At 46.7% G+C, this 20,797-nt stretch overlaps 1 protein-coding gene across 1 annotated transcript; it reads right to left on the reverse strand.

Annotated features, from left to right (window-relative positions):
- Positions 1-5,143: 5,143 nt before the first annotated feature.
- On the reverse strand, positions 5,144-18,875 carry LOC140719459 (zinc-binding protein A33-like). Its single transcript, XM_073034153.1, has 6 exons — positions 18,455-18,875; positions 18,232-18,327; positions 17,597-17,830; positions 16,525-16,547; positions 16,319-16,437; positions 5,144-5,759 (listed from the first exon to the last, which is right to left on the reverse strand). Exons 1-6 carry the CDS (start codon positions 18,863-18,865, stop codon positions 5,227-5,229), a joined length of 1,416 nt encoding a protein of 471 aa, XP_072890254.1. The 5' UTR covers positions 18,866-18,875; the 3' UTR covers positions 5,144-5,226.
- Positions 18,876-20,797: the final 1,922 nt, after the last annotated feature.

Consider the following 20,797-nt stretch of genomic DNA (forward strand, 5'->3'; position numbering starts at 1 on the left):
TTTCTGTAACCTCGTGTTTCTCTCCCCCCTCCCCACACACCTTTTAACTCTACTCCTCATCCTGCCAAAGGGTCTCGGCGCGAACTGTCGACTGGGCTCTGCCCGGCCTGCTGAGTTTCTCCAGTATTTTGTGTGGGTTACGCAGATATCCAGCAAATGCACATTTTCTCTTGTTTGAGCCTGACTATCTGTCAGTTTCACGACACAATACCGCCACCCGCTGCTGTAAACCGGTACTGCAGGAAGGGCAGAAATAAAATACTGTACTGGAACTTTCAGCTGGAGCAAACTCAAAGTGATTTATTATGAAAGTACGCACGTGTCAAGATGAACAACAATGAAATTCATTTTCTTGGCAGCGTTTACAGCAAATACAATAGAAATTTGGAAAGATAACAATAAACTGAAACAAGTAATTAATGTGCAAAAGGGTACAATTTCTGCTAATCGGCCTCGAATTATAGAGCACTACAGCACAGAAACAAACCCTTCGGCCCATCTGTTCCAAACTCTCATTCTGTCTCATTCTATCAACCTGCACCTGGACAAAACCCCACCCATGCATGTACTTTTTCAAACTGAAACATTGACATTGAACCACTTCTGCAAGAAGCTTTTCTCCACTCGCACCACTCTCCCAGTGAACACGGTCCCCTTCGATATTTCACCCTTCACCCTTCACCTATGAACTCTACTTGTAGTCCCATCAAACACAGTGGGAAAGCCTGCATGTATTTCCCCTATATATACTGTACCACTCATAATTGTGTCTATCTCTATCAAATCGTGCCTCACTCACCGAAGCTCCAGGGAATTATGCCTCTAACTCAGGTCCTCCAATTCCTTCTGAATTTTCTCTGTACTCTTTCAATCTTACTTACATCTTTCCTGCAGGTGGGAGTCCAGAACCGCACACAATACTCCAAATTAGTCCTCACCAATGTTTTATCCCTGTGTTGTTCTGCACTCCTCAGACCACTGATATTCACCGTGTAAATCCTACCCTGGGTTGTCCTCCAGAATGTGCAGTACCTCACCTGTCTGGAATAAATTCCATCTGCCATTTTCAGAACATTTTACCAGCTGAATGCTTGGAAGTTCTGCCTTGCTGTCCACTACGCTCAGAACTTGTCAGCTGCAAATTTGCTGATTCCGTTTACCAGAGTATCATCCAAATCGTTGAAATTGAAGACAAACAATGGACCCAGCATCGATCCCTGCAGCACACCACCAGTCACGGGCGTCCAGTCAGAGAGGCAACCAAACGGCAAAGAAATAAATTGCAGAGCCCTTGAAAGCTGGTCTGTCACTTGTGGAATCAGTTCAGAGTTGAGGTGAGTGAAGTTATCCACGCTGATTCAGGAGGCAGAGTAAATTTATCATCAAAATATGAAGAGCAGGAGTAAGAATGTATTGTTTACGCAATGTGAACATTGAAAGCAGGACCAACATTGTCTGCCCACTAACTGTCCTTGAAAAGGTTGAAATGATCGACTCCAGCTTCTGCAGTCCGAGTGGTGTCATGCACTTAAATCAGTTCCTTAACAATGACATTGAATAGTCAGTATTCTATTAACAGAGGAAGTGATTGGATAATGAACACTACCGTTAAATGGTGCAATTTAATATTCCAATTTACACCCAATCAATGAGAAAAGCACCATTTCATCAGCTTGCTCCCTCTCCTGTCCCTTTCCCTCAGAATCCTGGATTTTGCTCCTTTCTCCGCTCCTCTCAGGTCAGTGAAGGGATCTAACATCGGAATATGTTCACTTCCTCTGCTCCAATTTCCATTTATCCCGGAAAACATTTCCAGCTGGTTAATAGTTCGGCCGTTCCTTCATGGTCGTGGAGTGCAAATCTCGCTGCCCAGCAACAATTTGGGACCTCCTTCACTATACAGTAAATGTTGATCTCCTGGCGGTGCCAAGATTCTGTCAACAATAACTTTTGGCGCAAACACGAGGATATCTGCAGATGCTGGAAATTCAAGCAACTCACACGAAGTGCTGGTGGAACGCAGCAAGCCAGCAGAATCTATCGGAAGAAGTCAACGTTTCGGGCCGAGACCCTTCGTCAGGACTAACTGAAAGATAGTAAGAGATTTGAAAGTAGGAGGGGGAGGGGGAAATGCGAAATGATAAAAGAAGACCTGAGGGGATGGGGTGAAAAAGAGCTGGAAAGGTGATTGGCAAAAGGATACAAGGCTGGAGAAGGGAAAGGATCATGGGACGGGAGGCCTCGGGAGAAAGAAAGGGCGAGGGGAGCAGCAGAGGGAGATGGAGAACAGGCAAAGAGTGATGGACAGAGAGAGTAAAAAGAGGAGGGGGAAAAATAAATCAGGGATGGGGTAAGAAAGGGAGGAGGGTCTTTAATGGAAGTTAGAGAAATCAATGTTTATGCCATCAGGTTGGAGGCTACCCAGCCGGTATATAAGGTGTTGTTCCTCCAACCTGAGTGTGGCTTCATCTTGACAGTAAAGGAGGCCATGGATAGACATATCAGAATGGGAATGGGACGTGGAATTAAAATGTGTGGCCACCGGGAGATCCAGCTTTCTCTGGCGGACAGAGCGTAGGTGTTCAGCGAAACAGTCTCCCAGTTTGCGTCGCGTCTCACCAATATATAAAAGGCCACATCGGGAGCACCGGACGCAGTATACCACACCAGCCGACTCACAGGTGAAGTGTCGCTTCACCTGGAAGGACAGTCTGGGGCCCTGAATGGTGGTGAGGGGGGAAGTGTGAGGGCAGGTGTAGCACTGGTTCCACTTACAAGGATAAGCAGCTTTCCTCATTCATCACTCTCCCTCCTCTATCACCTCCCAGCTTCCCTCTTCCATCACTCCCCTCTCCTATCACCTCCCAGCTTCCCTCATCCATCACTCCCCTTCCCCTATCACCTCCCAGCTGCTTCCCTCATCCATCACTCCCCCTCTCCTATCACCTCCCAGCTTTCCTCATCCATCCATTCCCCCTCTCCTATCACCTCCCAGTTTCCCTCATCCATCACTCCCCCTTTCCTATCACCTCCCAGCTTCCCTCATCCATCCATTCCCCCTCTCCTATCACATCCCAGCTTACCTCATCCATCCACCCCACTCCTATAATCTCCCAGCTTCCCTCATCCATCCTGCCCCCTCTCCTATCACCTCCCAGCTTCTTCCCTCATCCATCACTCCCCCTCTCCTATCACCTCCCAGCTTCCCTCATCCATCACTCCCCCTCTCCTATCACCTCCCAGCTTCCCTCATCCATCACTCCCCCTCTCCTATCACCTCCCAGCTTCCCTCATCCATCCCCTCCCCCTCTCCTATCACCTCCCAGCTTCATCCCTCATCCATCACTCCCCCTCTCCTATCACCTCCCAGCTTCCCTCATCCATCACTCCCCTTCCCCTATCACCTCCAAGCTGCTTCCCTCATCCATCACTCCCCCTCTCCTATCACCTCCCAGCTTTCCTCATCCATCCATTCCACCTCTCCTATCACCTCCCAGCTTCTTCCCTCATCCATCACTCCCCCTCTCCTATCACCTCCCAGCTTCCCTCATCCATCACTCCCCCTCTCCTATCACATCCCAGCTTACCTCATCCATCACTCCCCCTCTCCTATAACCTCCCAGCTTCCCTCATCCATCACTCCCCCTCTCCTATCACCTCCCAGCTTCCCTCATCCATCACTCTCCCTCTCCTATCACCTCCCAGCTTCCCTCATCCATCCCCACCCTCCTCTGCTAGCACCACCCAGCTTCCCTCATCCATCACTCCCCCTCTCCTATCACCTCCCAGCTTCCCTCATCCATCCTGCCCCCTCTCCTATCATCTCCCAGCTTCCCTCATCCATCAGTCGCCCTCTCCTATCACCTCCCAGCTTCTTCCCTCATCCATCACTCCCCCTCTCCTATCACCTCCCAGCTTCCCTCATTCATCACTCCCCCTCTCCTATCCCCTCCCAGCTTCTTCCCTCATCTATCACCTCCCAGCTTCCCTCATCCATCACTCCCTTCTCCTATCACCTCCCAGCTTCCCTCATCCATCACTCCCCCTCTCCTATCACCTCACAGCTTCCCTCATTCATTACTCCCCCTCTTCTATCATCTCCCAGCTTCCCTCATCCATCATTCCGCCTCTCCTATCACCTCCGGGCGTCCCTCATCCATCACTCCCCCACTCCTATAACCTCCCAGCTTCCCTCATCCATCACTCCCCCTCTCCTATCACCTCTCAGCTTCCCTCATTCATTACTCCCCCTCTCCTATCATCTCCCAGCTTCCCTCATCCATCACACTCCCCCTCTCCTATCACCTCAGCTTCCCTCATTCATTACTCCCCCTCTCCTATCATCTCCCAGCTTCCCTCATCCATCACTCCCCCTCTCCTATCACCTCTCAGCTTCCCTCATCCATCACTCCCCCTCTCCTATCACCTCACAGCTTCCCTCATTCATTACTCCCCCTCTCCTATCATCTCCCAGCTTCCCTCATCCATCACTCCCCCTCTCCTATCACCTCTCAGCTTCCCTCATCCATCCACTCTCCCTCTCCTATCACCTCACAGCTTCCCTCATTCATTACTCCCCCTCTCCTATCATCTCCCAGCTTCCCTCATCCATCACTCCCCCTCTCCTATCACCTCTCAGCTTCCCTCATCCATCACTCCCCCTCACCTATAACCTCCCAACTTCCCTCATCCATCACTCCCCCTCTCCTATCACCTCCCAGCTTCCCTCATCCATCCCTCCCCTATCACCTCCCAGCTCCTTCCTTCATCCATCCCCTCCCCTTTACCTCCGAGCTTCCCTCATCCATCACTCCCCTCTCCTATCACCACCCAGCTTCCCTCATCTATCACTCCCCCTCTCCTATCACCTGCCAGCTTCCCTCATCCATCACTCCCGCTCTCCTATCACCTCCCAGCTTCCCTCATCCATCACTCCCCTTCCCCTATCACCTCCCAGCTGCTTCCCTCATCCATCACTCCCCCTCTCCTATCACCTCCCAGCTTTCCTCATCCATCCATTCCACCTCTCCTATCACCTCCCAGCTTCTTCCCTCATCCATCACTCCCCCTCTCCTATCATCTTCGCAGTGTTTCTGTTCCATTGACGGATGCGGTGAACGGGTTAAAATTAATGGATCGATAATTCTCACATCGTGTTTATTTCACTCTCCGCACATTTATATTTACACTGACTTACTCCTGACGCCGGTCCCGGACCCGACCCGTTTACAGACCCGGAGCGGAACCGGAGCAGATTCTCAGCCACTCGTTTTCATATCCAGTCCAGAAGAAAGGATAAAGTTTCTCCGTCAATTTATTCCCAGTGAAGGTGTGGAGATGGGACTTGGTCTCCGCGTTGTAAAATGAAACTGTCCCGGACTCGTAACTGAGATAAACTCCCACCCTCCCGGGGATGGGACCGGCAGGGAGACGGGACTCAGGGGAGGTGAAAACCCGCATCACGTCATCACGCCGCGTGATTCTCCAGAATCCGGTCTCCGGACTCGGTGTGACCCCTCCCTTCCTCTCCACAGACTCTGCGGCGACTCCCAGACTCCAGCTCCGATTCCCCGTCACCTCCACCTCCCAGTAATGTCTCCCCGATGTGAATCCCTCCGATCCCAGCACACAAGCCCAGTATGTGAACCTCTTCCCGGTGTCAGGGAGATCCCTCCGGGTCCCGGTCCATCTCACACTCTTCCGATCCTCAGACACCTCGAGCCGCGGATTCGCCGTTTCCACATCCAGGGTGACAGAGACTGGGGGGAGAAGCAGAGAATTAGAGAGTCCCCGGGATCGGGGGGGAGACTCGGGCAGCGCGGCCCCGGGATCGGGGGGAGACTCGGGCAGCGCGGCCCCGGGGATCGGGGGGAGACTCGGGCAGGTGGCCGACAGGACCCTTTCCCGGGGTTTTACCCAAACACAGCGGATGGACAACCGGCATCTTCCCGAGGTTTTTCCACCGGGATAAAGAGCAGAGTTTTCCTGAATAACACACACACAATTCTGTAGGAATTTAACGGATCGAGCAGCACGTTTGGAGGGATGTGGCCAGGCCACGTTTCAAGTCCCGATCTTTCCTCAAGAATGGAAAAAACCGGTGTGGGCAAGCGGTGGAAAACAACTCGATCCAGATGGGCAAACACGACGAAATCTGCAGATGCTGGAAATTCAAACAACACTCACAAAATGCTGGTGGAACACAGCAGGCCAGGCAGCATCTATAGGTAGAAGCACTGTCGACGTTTCACCAGCATTTTGTGTGTGTTGTTTGATCCAGATGGGGATTGGGTGAGTGAATACTGGAGGGGTTTAAACAGGACGTCAGGGAGCCTCTTCGGCCCAACACGTTTGTGCCAACCAACTTGCTTTAATGACCTAGTCCCATTTGCTGGGCATCTTCCTAGTTTGTGCGAGTTTATTACAACGTCACTGCTTTTTCAGTTCGGAGTTCAGTTCCGGTGTTGTCTGGAAGGTGTTTTCTACGTCCCCCACCCCCCACCGTGACTGTGTGCGTTTCCGCCAGATGCTCTGGTTTCCTCCAAAGGCGTACCGATTACCAGGTTACTGAGATTATTGTGAATTGTCTTGTGATTAGGCTAATGATAAATTCTTGGGTTGCTCTACCCACCTCTACAGCTTCTTCTGGCAACCTCTTCAGTTCCAGAGAGAAGGACCCATCCTGTCCAGCGTCTCCTTATAACCCAAGCTCTCCAGCCTCCGTAACATCCTTGTAAATCTGTTTACACCCTCTCCAGCTGAGTTACATCCCAAGGTGACCAGAACAGTACACACTGCTCCAAATGTGGCCGGACCAACGACTTGTACACACGTATCAGGAAGTCCCAGCTCCTGTACTCAGAATTCTGACTGATGAAGGCAAGCATGCTAAACTGTGTCACAGTGTTGAAGGAACTTTGTACCTGTGCCACTTGCTCTTTCTGTTTGACAACTTCCTCCAGAGTGGTACAATTGCTGTGTCAGTCCTGTCCTGGTTTGATTTCCCAAAATACAACACCCCACATTTCCCTGAATTAAACTCCACCTGCCATTCCTCGGCCCACTGGTCCAGTTGATGGAGGGCCCGTTGTAAGCTTAGATCACCCTCTTCACTGTCCACTCTACCACGAATTTTAGTGTCATTCATAAACCGACTAACTCTGTCCCTACATTCTCATCCAAATCATTAATATGAATGACAAACAACCGCGGACGCAGCAGTGACACCTGCAGGTCACAGGCCTCCAGTCCACTGTGTTTAAGGTTCAATTGGACGGATATTTCAATAGACAAGGCACAGAAGGCGTGTCACTAATACCAGCCAATGGATGAGTGTAGATGGGTAAATAGATCAATACATAGATGATGGGTTGAAAGGCCCATTTCTGTGCTGTACAAAGATGACTCTGTGACCTTAAATCAATGGAATGACTGAGACCCCACATCCCTCCAGTGCAGAGAACTCCAAAGATACACCATCCTCTCGAGGGTACAACCACCCTGAGGCAGTGACCTCTGACCCTCGACTGCTTGACAGGGGAAACATCCTCCCTGCATCCTGTCCGTTGAGCCTGGGAAGAGTTTCGTGTTTCCCTGAGATCCCCTCTCATTCTTTGAAACAGGGAACAGACAACATGGAACAGTACAGCACAGGAACAGGCCCTTCATTCAATGTGACAGAGACTGATCAATAACGGCATCCTTCCTCTTCTATGTCGGATCGCCAAAACCGTCAATTCCCCAATCTTTCAAAAATTTCTCTGCCTCCGCCTTAAATATATCCAATAATCAGGCCTCACACAAACTGCTGGAGGAACTCACTGCGTCAAGCAACATCTGTGGGAAGAACGGGGTGGGGGAGTCTGGGGACACTGGGAGGTGAATGATAGATGGAGATTGACACAGGGAAGAGTGAGAGGAAGATGGAGCGAGGTTACAGGGGTGGGTGACGGAGAGCGTGAGGAAGTGAAAAACAGGAAACCAAAGGCTGCCTTGTTTTGTAATCTCAGTAACGGAGATGATAATGGGAATCATTCCGGGAAAGATGAATGGCAGGTGGAACCAGAGGCGGATGGGAGAGGGGTGGAAAGCCTGTTAGTGAACAGAGTTTTTGGCCAGGAGGAGGAACTACAGGCTACAAATGAGTCAATCTGAATGCATCAAGGACAGTGGAAGCAGACAGACCAATTGTCTTTGTTCTTGCCATGAGGTGGAAGGAGATAGAAGCTGCCGTTTTATGAAAAAATCTGTCCTCCATTCTGTGAACTTAAGTTGCTTGGCTTGAGAAGTGCTTTAAAGTAGACACAATGCTTCGGGTAATCTGCTGGGCTAAGGCTCATTTCCAAATAAGAAGTTATTTCTGATATGTTCTTTGGCTGGAGGTTTGTGACTGCTGGGGTCTGTATCTGTTCTTCATGATTCTCCACGGATACTGAAGAGAACAATGAGCCAGAAATTACTAGTTGTCATTTGCTGGCAAAAGGGCAATGAATGAATGCTGTTTGGAGTAGAACCAGTACGAATGAGTCAGTCACATGACCCACAGCCGATAACACTGAGATGCAACATTTGAATTGGTAAGGAATGAATACAAAAGCAGACGATTCGAGTCTGCTGACTACATTGACTCTCTGAGAGCCACCATCGGGGATTTGAAATGCCCCACCGATGTTGAGATTGAAAACGGGACTATGAGGAACACATGGCCAGCAGAGACTCTTATTCACTGGGAGAACCTTTTCTATTCTGTGACTGTTCATGGAGGATCAGGTGAGCACTCAGGTAATCGGTTGTGTAAGTTGATGTGTGCTTACGTGGAGACAATAAAGGTACTTGTTGGGAATTACGGATTCTTTCTGTGCCTCCCTGATCATTATTACTAAGGGGAAGATCCTTGGAGCAGTGTGTATAGATGATTCTACAAGGTGGAGGGAATGAAGATGGCTGACGAGGATCTCTTTGTTTTCTTTCCTACAATCCCAACCCCACAGCCCCTCATGAGAACACGGATGAATTTGCAGAGACCCTGGCAGACATATTTGCTTGACAATTCACCACAGGTGAGTTGCTGGAAGACTGGAGGGGGCTCAGGTGATAGGAAGGAATCGATGAGCAAGCCGGGGAACTCCAGGCCACTGAGCCTAATATCAGTAGAGATAAAGTTTCTGAAAGACAGGATTGACAGCACGTGGAAAGGCAAGGACAGTCAGCACGGCATTGTGCATGAAAAAAATCATGGCTCACAAATCTGATTAGGTATATTAGATCAAATTTTCACTCTAAAGACAGTAATGTGGAAATTATTTGATGAGGAAATGTGAGATTGAAGAGGAGGAGTCTAGGCCTCGGCCTATGGACAATTTTCATAAGCTGAAGGATGAGGAACTACAATCTTCTGAGTCATTTCACGACCCTAATGCAACAAGGGACACAAAAAAGTCCGTCTTTACAATGAAAGCTACTCATCAATTGGTTTTACACGGACTGGTGATCCATTGAGTCTAATCTGTGGCAAACCACCCACAAATGTAGCAATGGCTCAAGCATAATTGAAAAGGCACTTAACTATAAATCAGTCACATGACACGTAAAAGAGTTGATTATTTTAAACGGCTACTGGAATATCAAAAGACACAGAGTAAAGCTTTTGTTAATAAAGTCACAGTCGGTGAGAGGATCCAGGACACAAGTTATTTGGTAGCAGAATTTATTACCCAGAAAGGGAAAAGTCACACAGTTGCTGAGAGCCTAATAATGCCAGCATGGCAGCGGAGTGAGAGACAGATAGGGCAGTAATGGGACAAGGCGAGGAAGGAAGTATGTGTGTGAGGCCAGTTTTCTGTGCTCAGTGTCAGATGTGGGAGGACCTGGAGTCTCCCAGACTCCCGCACGACCACATCTGCACCAGGTGAGTCGAGCTGCAGCTCCTGAGGGACCAAGTTAAGGAACTGGAGATGCAGCTCGATGACCTTCACCTAGTCAGAGAGAGCAAGGAGGTGATAGGGAGGAGCTATAGGCAGGTGGTCACACCAGGGCCACGGAAGACGGACAAATGGATCACAGTCAGGAGGGGAAAGGGGAAGAGTCAGGTACTAGAGAGTACCCCTGTGGCTGTACCCCTTGACAATAAGTGCTCCTGTTTGAGTACTGTTGGGGGGTGGGGGGGCAGCCTACCTGGGGGAAGCGACAGTAGCCGTGCCTCTGGCACAGAGTCTGGCCCTGTGGCTCAGAAGGGTAGGGAAGGGAAGAGGAAGGAAGTAGTGATAGGGGACTACTAGTCAGGGGGTCAGACAGGCGATTCTGTGGACGCAGGAAAGAAAGTGGGATGGTAGTTCGCCTCCCAGGTGCCAGGGTCCAGGATGTTTCTGATCGCGTCCTAGATATTCTGCAGTGGGAGGGAGAACAGCCAGTGGACATGGTACATATTGGTACCAATGACATAGGTAGGAAAAGGGAAGAGGTCATGAAAAAATACTACAGTGAGTTAGGAAAGAAGTTGAGAAACAAGACAGCAAAGGTAGTAATCTCAGGATTACTGCCTGTGCCACGAGACTGTGAGAATAGGAATAGGATGAGGTGGAGGATAAATGCGTGGTTGAGGGATTGGAGCAGGGGGCAGGGATTCAAATTTCTGGATCACTGGGACCTCTGTTAGGGCAGGTGTGACCTGTACAAAAAGGACGTGTTGCACTTGAATCCTAGGTGGACCAATATCCTGGCGGGGAAGTTTGCTAAGGCTACTGGGGAAAGTTCAAACTAGAATCGTTGGGGGGTGGGAACCAAATTGAAGAGACTGGGGAAGAGAAGGTTAGCTCACAAATAGAGAAAGCTTGTAGACAGTGCGAGAGGGAGGATAGGCCGGTGATAGAGAAGGGAAATTTCTGAGGATGTGACTAAACACATTGATGAAGGAAGAGCAGTAGATGTAGTGTACATGGATTTCCTCAAGGCATTTGATGAGGTACCCCATGCAAGGCTTATTGAGAAAGTAAGGAGGCATGGGATCCAAGGGGACATTGTGGATCCAGAATTGGCTTGCCCACAGAAGGCAAAGAGTGGTTGCAGACAGGTCATATTCTGCATGGAGGTCAGTCACCAGTGGAGTGCATCAGGGATCTGTTCTGGGACCCTTACTCTTTGTGATATTTATAAATGACCTGGATGAGGAAGTGGAGGGATGGGTGAGAAAGTTTGCTGCTGACACAAAGGTTGGAGGTGTTGTGGATAGTGTGCAGGGCTGTCAGAGATTACAGTGGAACATTGATAGGATGCAAAACTGGACTAAGAAGTGGCAGATGGAGTTCAACCCAGATAAGTGTCAAGTATTAATGGTAAGACTCTTGGCAGTGTGGATCAGAGGGATCTTGGGGTTCGAGTCCATAGGACACTTAAAGCAGCTATGCAGGATGACTCTGTGATTAAGAAGGCATATGGTGTATTGGCCTTCATCAATCGTGGAATTCAATTTAGGAGCTGAGAGGTAATGTTGCAGCTATACAGGACCCTGGTCAGACCCCACTTGGAGTACTGTGATCAATTCTGGTCGCCTCACTACAGGAAGGATGTGGAAGCCATAGAAAGGGTGCAGAGGAGATTTACAAGGATGTTGCCTGGATTGGGAAGCATGCCTTATGAAAACAGGTTGAGTGAACTCAGCCTTTTCTCCTTGTTGCGACGGAGGATGAGAGGTGACCTGACAGAGGTGTACAAGATGATGAGAGGCATTGATCATGTGGATAGTCAGAGGCTTTTTCCCAGGGCTGAAATGGTTGCCACAAGAGGACACAGATTTACGGTGCTGGGGAGTAGGTACAGAGGAGATGTCGGAGTAAGTTTTTTACTCAGAGAGTGGTGAGTGCATGAAATGGGTGGTAGAGACAGATACAATAGGGTCTTTTAAGAGGCTTTTAAATAGGTGCATGGTGCTTAGTGAAATAGAGGGCTATAGGTAAGCCTAGTCATTTCTAAGGTAGGGATGTGTTTGGCACAACATTGTGGGCCGAAGGGCCTGTATTGTGCTGTAGGTGTTCTATGTTTTCCTATGGTTTTTTTCTATGTAGAACTATTGTGGGTAAAATGCTAGGACAAGAATTTGAAGATGTTTCACTTTCAAACAGTCGACATACTGATGACACGTCACAGGATACTGAAAAGGTTTTGTGTGATAAACTGAAAAACAACAGCTTCTCAATGCAGGTTGATGAGTCCACAGATTTCACCAATAAATGTCATGATGTAGCATTTGTAAGATTTGTAAATAATGGTGAAATTCAAAAATATTTCTTCTATTGCAAAGCGCTGCCTGAAAGAAGCAAAGGCCAAGATATATATATATATATATCTACTGTTTTGTTTCATAGCTGAAAACAAAAGGTCTGTCTTGGAGGGACTGTGTTGATATCTGTGCTGAGGTGCCCCATCAATGGTTGGCTCCATGAGAAGTTTCGTTTCTCCTGTTAAGGAAAACCCTGATGTTGTCACAACACACTGCTCTCTTCACAGAGAGGTGCTGATGTCAAAATCACTTGGTGATGAAATGAAGAAAGTTCTGGATGATGCTACAAAAATGCTTAACTTTATTAAGCAAAGACCAGTTCACTTGAGAATGTCTAAAAAACTGTGTGAAGACCCTGTCAAAGTGCACATACAGAAATCCAGTGGCTTAGCGGAGGAAGAGTTCTCAACAGGGTATTTGAGCTGAACAGTGAATTGCAGGAGGACTATCGAGAAAATAGTAAGACAGATTTTGCTGAGTGCTTTGAAGATGAAGAATGGCTGCAGAAACTAGGCTACTTCAGACATTTTTCATCATACGAACAAGTCTCTGCAAGGCCATGGAGAAAATGTTCTGACTTCAAGTGACAAGATTCTTGGATTTAAAAAAAAAGAGAATCTTCGGAAAAATCATATTGCAAAAGGAAATCTTGAAATGTTTCCACTGCTACTTGGACTTGTGAGTCTCATAAGAAACCACCTCGAAGAATTGCAGAACCAGTTATTGAACAGAAATTTATTATGTTTGCCTTCTGAGTTTTTAAAATTTATGAAAGGGAAAGAAAGAGATTAATTTCAAGAAATTGAAGCTAATCTTCACTACCTGCTTTTTTTTCAAGAATGGTTGGCTACAAATTGATTATCTACTTAAAACAAAGCTGACAATTATTTTTAGATTATTATATCTGCATCTTACTGATTAAGTTAACGTACCATGAGCTGCAGATATAATATTTTTTGTACAGGGGTTCCTTGAGACCTGAAAATTATTTCAAGGGTTGCTCCAGGGCAAAATGATGAGAAAGGATGATCTTGTCTGAGTCTGTGTCCTCTGGTCCTTGACTCACCCACTATATGAAATATCGTCCCGATGTTGACTCTATCCACATCTTTCAATTTTCAATAGGTTTCAGTGCAATCCTCCCTCACTCTACTAAACTCCAGTGAGGACAGGATTAGAACAATCAAACACTCCTCACATGTTAACCCTTTCGTTTCTGGGATCAATCTTGTGAACCTCCTCTGGACCGTCTCCAATGCCAGCACATCCTTTCTTAGGTTATCGGGCACAAAACTGTTCACAATACTCCCAGTGCAGCCAGACCAAAGTCTTATAAAGCCCTGCTGTTATATCCATCCCTCTGAAAGTGAATGCTGACATTGCATTTGTCCTCCTTACCAACCCAACCAGCAAGTTAACCTTTAGGGAATCTTTCACAGGGTCTCCCAAATCCCCTTGCACCCTGACTTTTGAATTTTCACCCCATTTAGAAAATAGTCTACACATTTCTTCTTTCAACCAAAGTGCACGATCATACACCTACCTACACGAGTTTCTATATGCCAAATTTTCCCAATCCTCAGACTTTCTACTAATTTTTGCAATGTTGTATGCCCTCTCCTTTCCTTTCATGCTGTCCTTCATTTCCCTTGTTGGCCATGGTTGCCTCAACGTCCCTTTAGTAAACTTCTTTTTCTTTGGGATTTATCTAAACTGCGCCTTCCGAATTAACCATATAACCATATAACAATCACAGCTTAATAAGCTGATAAGGAAGGCGGGCTCTGTCGTGGGCAAAGTACTGGAGAGTTTAACATCGGTAGCTGAGCGAAGGGCGCTGAGTAGGCTACGGTCAATTATGGAAAACCCTGAACATCCTCTACATAGCACCATCCAGAGACAGAGAAGCAGTTTCAGCGACAGGTTACTGTCGATGCAATGCTCCTCAGACAGGATGAAGAGGTCAATACTCCCCAATGCCATTAGGCTTTACAATTCAACTTGTAACAATCCTATTATTAATGCTTTTTGAGTTAGTGATTTAGATGCATATCATATTATTACTGAGTTAAGTATTGTATGTAATGAGTTTTTGCTACAACAAGTGTATGGGACATTGGAAAAAATGTTGAATTTCCCCATGGGGATGAATAAAGTATCTATCTATCTATCTACCTATCTATCTGAAGTCCATATAGACTACATCCACTGCCTTACCCTCGTCAACATTCCTCGTAACTTCTTCAAAAAATTCAATAAGGTTTGTCAAACATGACCTTCCACGCACAAATCCATGCTGGCTACTCTTAATCAGATCCTGTCTATCCAGATAATTATAAATACTATCTCTAAGAATACTTTCCATTAATTTACCCACCACTGATGTCAAACTGACAGGTCTATAATTGCTAGGCTTACTTCTAGGACCCTTTTTAAACAATGGAACCACATGAGCAATACGCCAATCCTCCGGCACAATCCCCGTTTCTAATGACATCTGAAAGATCTCCGTCAGAGCTCCTGCTTCCAGAAACCTCAGCTTTTGCTGCTCTGCTGTCATCCCTGCCAGTATCCACTTCCAATCAACTTTGCCATCTCATCTCCCATGCCTCTGTAATTCCCTTTAGTTCACTGTAATACACATCTATATAACCATATAACAATCACAGCACGGAAACAGGCCATTCCGGCCCTCCTAGTCCGTGCCGAACTCTTAATCTCACCTAGTCCCACCTACCCGCACTCAGCCCATAACCCTCCACTCCTTTCCTGTCCATATACCTATCCAACTTTACCTTAAATGACACAACTGAACTGGCCTCTACTACTTCTACAGGAAGCTCATTCCACACAGCTATCACTCTCTGAGTAAAAAAATACCCCCTCGTGTTTCCCTTAAACTTTTGCCCCCTAACTCTCAAATCATGTCCTCTCGTTTGAATCTCCCCTACTCTCAATGGAAACAGCCTATTCACGTCAACTCTATCTATCCCTCTCAAAATTTTAAATACCTCGATCAAATCCCCCCTCAACCTTCTACGCTCCAATGAATAGAGACCTAACTTGTTCAACCTTTCTCTGTAACATAAGTGCTGAAACCCAGGTAACATCCTAGTAAATCGTCTCTGCACTCTCTCTAATTTATTGATATCTTTCCTATAATTTGGTGACCAGAACTGTACACAATATTCCAATTTTGGCCTTACCAATGCCTTGTACAATTTTAACATTACATCCCAACTTCTGTACTCAATGCTCTGATTTATAAAGGCCAGCGTTCCAAAAGCCTTCTTCACCACCCTATCTACATGAGACTCCACCTTCAGGGAACTATGCACTGTTATTCCTAGATCTCTCTGTTCCACTGCATTCCTCAATGTCCTACCATTTACCCTGTATGTTCTATTTGGATTATTCCTGCCAAAATGTAGAACCTCACACTTCTCAGCATTAAACTCCATCTGCCAACGTTCAACCCATTCTTCTAACCGGCATAAATCTCCCTACAAGCTTTGAAAACCCACCTCATTATCCACAACACCTCCTACCTTAGTATCATCCAGATAATTATAAATACTATCTCTAAGAATACTTTCCATTAATTTACCCACCACTGATGTCAAACTGACAGGTCTATAATTGCTAGGCTTACTTCTAGGACCCTTTTTAAACAATGGAACCACATGAGCAATACGCCAATCCTCCGACACAATCCCCGTTTCTAATGACATCTGAAAGATCTCCGTCAGAGCTCCTGCTTCCAGAAACCTCAGCTTTTGCTGCTCTGCTGTCATCCCTGCCAGTATCCACTTCCAATCAACTTTGCCATCTCCTCTCCCATGCCTCTGTAATTCCCTTTAGTTCACTGTAATACTGACACGTCTGGTTTTATCTTATCCCTCTCAACCTGGGGGGTCAATTATATCACTGGCCCCTAAGGGCCACGAGTGGTCTCAACCACAAGGGGCTCTATAAAGCCATCTCATTGGCATTCTGCAATTGTGTATCACAAAGAAGGAATGAATGAATCTTTGTAAGTCTTACCTTGATTAATGGCATCAAGTGTTTCTCTCAATGCTGTTTTCAACAAATAGGGGTGATAGAATCTTTCATCTGGCAGGGCTCCATCTGTCACTGACAATTCCCGGACATCGTCACTAGTCCTGTAAATATTAAACCGATGGTCACATTCTGCAATTTTGAATTATTTCACAAATCCATAAAGGGTTTCAGTAAAGAGCATGTCCTACCTCCTCTTTCGACGAGCTTCCTCCTGGAATAAATGAAACACAAATTGAGAAGATGTAGACTCACTGTCCACATCCTGAATTTCACCCAAGTCATTACAAGGTGTCGCAAGTTCCCACTCCCACAGTCACTCACACACACAAACAGTTCAGAACCACAGGGAAAATTACAAAGAATGCTTCTGAAAATTACGCCACAAATGAATGGATGCAACTGACAGGAAAGGCTGGACAGGTGGTGTATTTTTATCTGGATATGATGGCAGGATGATAAGATGGAGGAATTTAAGATGAGTGACAGATTAGATTGGATGCTGTTGGAGAAACCATCTCTATTTATGGGAGACCTTAAATTAAACATAAAATGCCAGGTGGTTTGGCAAGAGAACGTGGAACTCACAGCCGCAGGAGTGGTTGAAGTGGAACAGCAGAGATTGATTGTAATGGGGAAGTTGGATAAACACATGAGGGACCATGGAGTTCGGGGCACTGTTGTTGGGTGTGGTGAGGAGGTGGGAGGAGGCTTGTGAAGCAGGGAAATTGATGGGAGAGAATGGACTGAAAGACCTGTCTATGATGTAAATTGGGATATAATCCGAAGAAGAATATATCTGAAAAGGAAAACAGACAGTGCAAAATTCTCTAAAACAGTGAATCTGATGCAATCTGGATATAGATGGTAAGTCTGATGTGTGGGTCACATTCTGCAATTCAACCTCAGTTCCCACTGATCGACAGAGAGACCCCTCACCCACCACACCAGACACACTCACAGCCTGTGACTGTAACTGGATGTTACTCTGAGTCTCAGGGGATATTATACGTGGGAATCACAGAAACGATCACCAGCTCAGTGCTCTGATCAGAGTAACTCATTCCCAAGAAGGTTGCAGACTGTCCTGTGATGTACAGATGTTGTGGGAGGCTGGTTTGGGGACAACAACAATCTGGAACAGTCAAAACATCTGTCTGGTTTAAATCAGTTTACAGCTGCAATATTTGTAAAGACCACATTGATCAAAATACATTATTCTGTCACTGTGCCCCTCTACAGAAACCAACTCAAATTTCTCACCATGAGAAACATCACATTTTCTTGTTGGTCTATCTGTTCCTGTAACTTTGAGATTTCCTCCTGGATGGAATTTAAATTCTCTTGAATCTCCTGAAGATTTTTCTCCATTGGATTTAGAATCCTCTCCACTTCTTCCCTGAGATCTCGGAGTGTGTGCTGCTCTTTCTCGGTGATAATCCGGCGCAGTTCAGCAAACTGGGATGTGATGTGGGACTGAACACTGTGTGACTGTTCCTGTCGAATGAAAGGAGAGGCTAGCTTATTATTTGGCTGTAAAGTATTTCCTTATGACATGGACAGTGTTAATGGACATTCAGTCCATTAAATTATTATGCTGGTTCTCTGAGCTTCAATCCCACTCCCTCACTTTCCCTGAAACCGATTGTTCCTCACTGACCCATTCATTTACACTTGATTCACAGACCACCCACCTTCCCAGGGTTAATTACGGTAGTGAATTAAACATTCAACCAGGATTTATGGCAATATCGGCCCATCGTGTTCACAAGGAGTACATGCTAACTCCCCACAGACAGCACAAAAGGCCAGGATCGAAAATGATCACCAAAGCTGATATTCTGCATTAAAGAGAACAAAACTACACAACGACATTGGAAATTCTCAACAAGCCTCACCCGAACTCCGGAAACCTTCTCTTTCTGTTCCCGCTCCATGTCCTCGAGCTCGCATTTCTTTTCTGTGAGAGAGTCTAACGCAGATTTAACCCGGTCCTGGGAAGCAGAGAGTGAAGGAATTAGACAATAAAGATGCAGTGCTGAGTCGGGCCAATTGATTGTCATATACAAATAAATACAAAATGAAAAAAAACATCAGGTGATCAAAATCGATTTGTTTTACCCTATATACTTCAACGGCTTCTTTAATCGGCAGGAAGCGGTGTTCCCTGTGTTCCCGCGTATCTCTACAAATCACACAGAGCAGTTTCTTGTCGTTTTCACAAAACAGCTTCAGTTCTTCCTCGTGTTCCTCGCAGTAAAGTTTATTTTCCTTCTCTTTCGGATTCAGGTTTAATTTTCGAGCTTTCTCAGACAGATTTGCTAAGGCCCGACTGGCCCTGAGGGTGCGGTCTGCAAACTCCTCTCTACATTCCGGGCAGGAGTTTCTCTCCTCCCTTTCCCAACACCGTGTGATACAGGAGCGGCAGAAGTTGTGTCCACACTCCAGTATAACCGGGTCGGTGAAGAAATCCAGGCAGATGGGACAAATTACCTCCTCGGTCCAACTCTCGACCTGTCCTTTCGAAGCCATGTTAACTCCCGGTACTTCCTGTTTCAGGATCCTTTCACGTTCGGGAGCTGCTGAACCCTGCGGTACCGCGGCTGTCCAGTCGGTGGCGCTGCAGCCTCGGGAATGAACTTTCTGATCCTCCGAGTGTTCAAAGGGCCATTTCCACAACATTAAACAGGTGGGAACATAACTGAAGCCTCAGCCATGGGCAGCCCCATGCCTGGCTGCGGAAAGAAGAGTGTTGGGCATGGGTTAACCCCGTCCTGCAAAACCGCAGTGTGACAGATGCGACAACTGAATGTCCACATGCTCACCACGGGATAGGAAGGACCTTTGCCTGGAAGATGATTGGAGTCGTCTGGTGTAAGGAGAAGCCAGACGAGCGATCGGTTTTCGGCCCAGGTCAGAGGCCTCTGGCGAGCTGCTGTTGGCAGTGCAGAGGGCGTGATTGGCATAGGAGGCAGAAGATGACTGAAGCCCGAGAGAAGAGCCTGGCTCAGTCTGAGGCAGGACTGAAAGGGACGAGTTCTGAAAATAGAGACACTGGAGACTGCAGATGCTGGAATCTCGAGCAAGAATCGAGATGCTGGAGGAACTGAGCGGCTGTTAACCCGAAATGTCGATGTTCCGTTTCCCTCCACAGATGCTGCCTCACCCGCTGAGTTCCTCCAGCGGCTTGTTTTCAATTTTTTCGAGGTCTGAAGAGAGCCAGACTGGAGTTTAAAACTGTGGCTGAGTAAACATTTAAAGAAAGGTTAACTGAGTTCATGCCATGAAACCAGGGATGTGGAGAGAATATTGTGCTGTGAGGAGACAGCAGTGTGTGGCTGAAGGAAAAACACAGGACTGGACGTTATACATCACAGGGTGGAAAGCATTCGGTTTTTCAGTGAAGCTCTGATTTCCACTGTCGTTCATATGAAGAGGCTTCCTCACTTCACTATGTCCAACCTGGCTCCAATGGCAGGTAATATTGGATCTTTCTTTTCAATAAATTAATGAACAAGTATAATGGTTTTTCCTGTTATTTATTTAATTGGGTTCTCTTTACCTAATTTTAGGACTTGCATGAAGATATGATCACATTTTAGGTCATATGGAGAAATAGAGACAATTCTACAGGGTTCACAAACTTTCTAGCACCACTGTACATCTTCATTCAGGCAATGAAATATTTGATTCCATCAGTATCTCCGTTCTTCAACACTCCCCAGGGTCCTGCCATTCACTGGATTAACTTCCCACACTTGTCTGAGTTGAATTCCTTCTGCCGTTCCTTGTCCACTTTCCCAGTTGATCTAAACGTAGATCTACATTCTGTCGTTACCATCTTCCCTGTCCACCACACCTCCAATGATGGTGTCATCTGCCAGTTTACTGATCAGCTCACCCACATTACCATCCAAATCATTAGTCCTCTATATATCAGAACAGAAAAGAAACAGGTTTATGTGATTGATTATTTGATAATTAGATGCAAATGATTTGAGCAGGAGTTCTATTCCATTCCACCTCCACTTCTACTGTATTTTTGACCCTGTGAACCAATCTGCAAAGCTATTCCCCCACTACCACCCTCTGCCTCCTACCACAAGCAAATGTTTTATCCAGTTAACACACAAAATGCTGACGGAGCTACCCAGGCCAGGCAGCAGCTATCGAAAAATGTACAGCTGATGTTTCAGACCAAGACCCTTCTCTAGTCGGGCATCTACACGTACCTTGTGAATCCATTCCAGACACACTTCACAAATTCTACCCTGTCCGAACCGTCGACACTATGTCTGACCCAGTCAATGTTAGGGAAGCTGAAGTCTCTGACTATTACAGAGTTATCTGCATTCTCCCTACACATGGGCTCTTCTGATTCTCACTGACATTTGGCATCCAACAAAGTGACCATCTCCATATTTCGAACTCCTACCAATAAACTCTCACTGGCCGTTCCCCACA

This window comes from Hemitrygon akajei, chromosome 2, assembly GCF_048418815.1.
Source record: "Hemitrygon akajei chromosome 2, sHemAka1.3, whole genome shotgun sequence".
NCBI lineage: Eukaryota > Metazoa > Chordata > Chondrichthyes > Myliobatiformes > Dasyatidae > Hemitrygon > Hemitrygon akajei.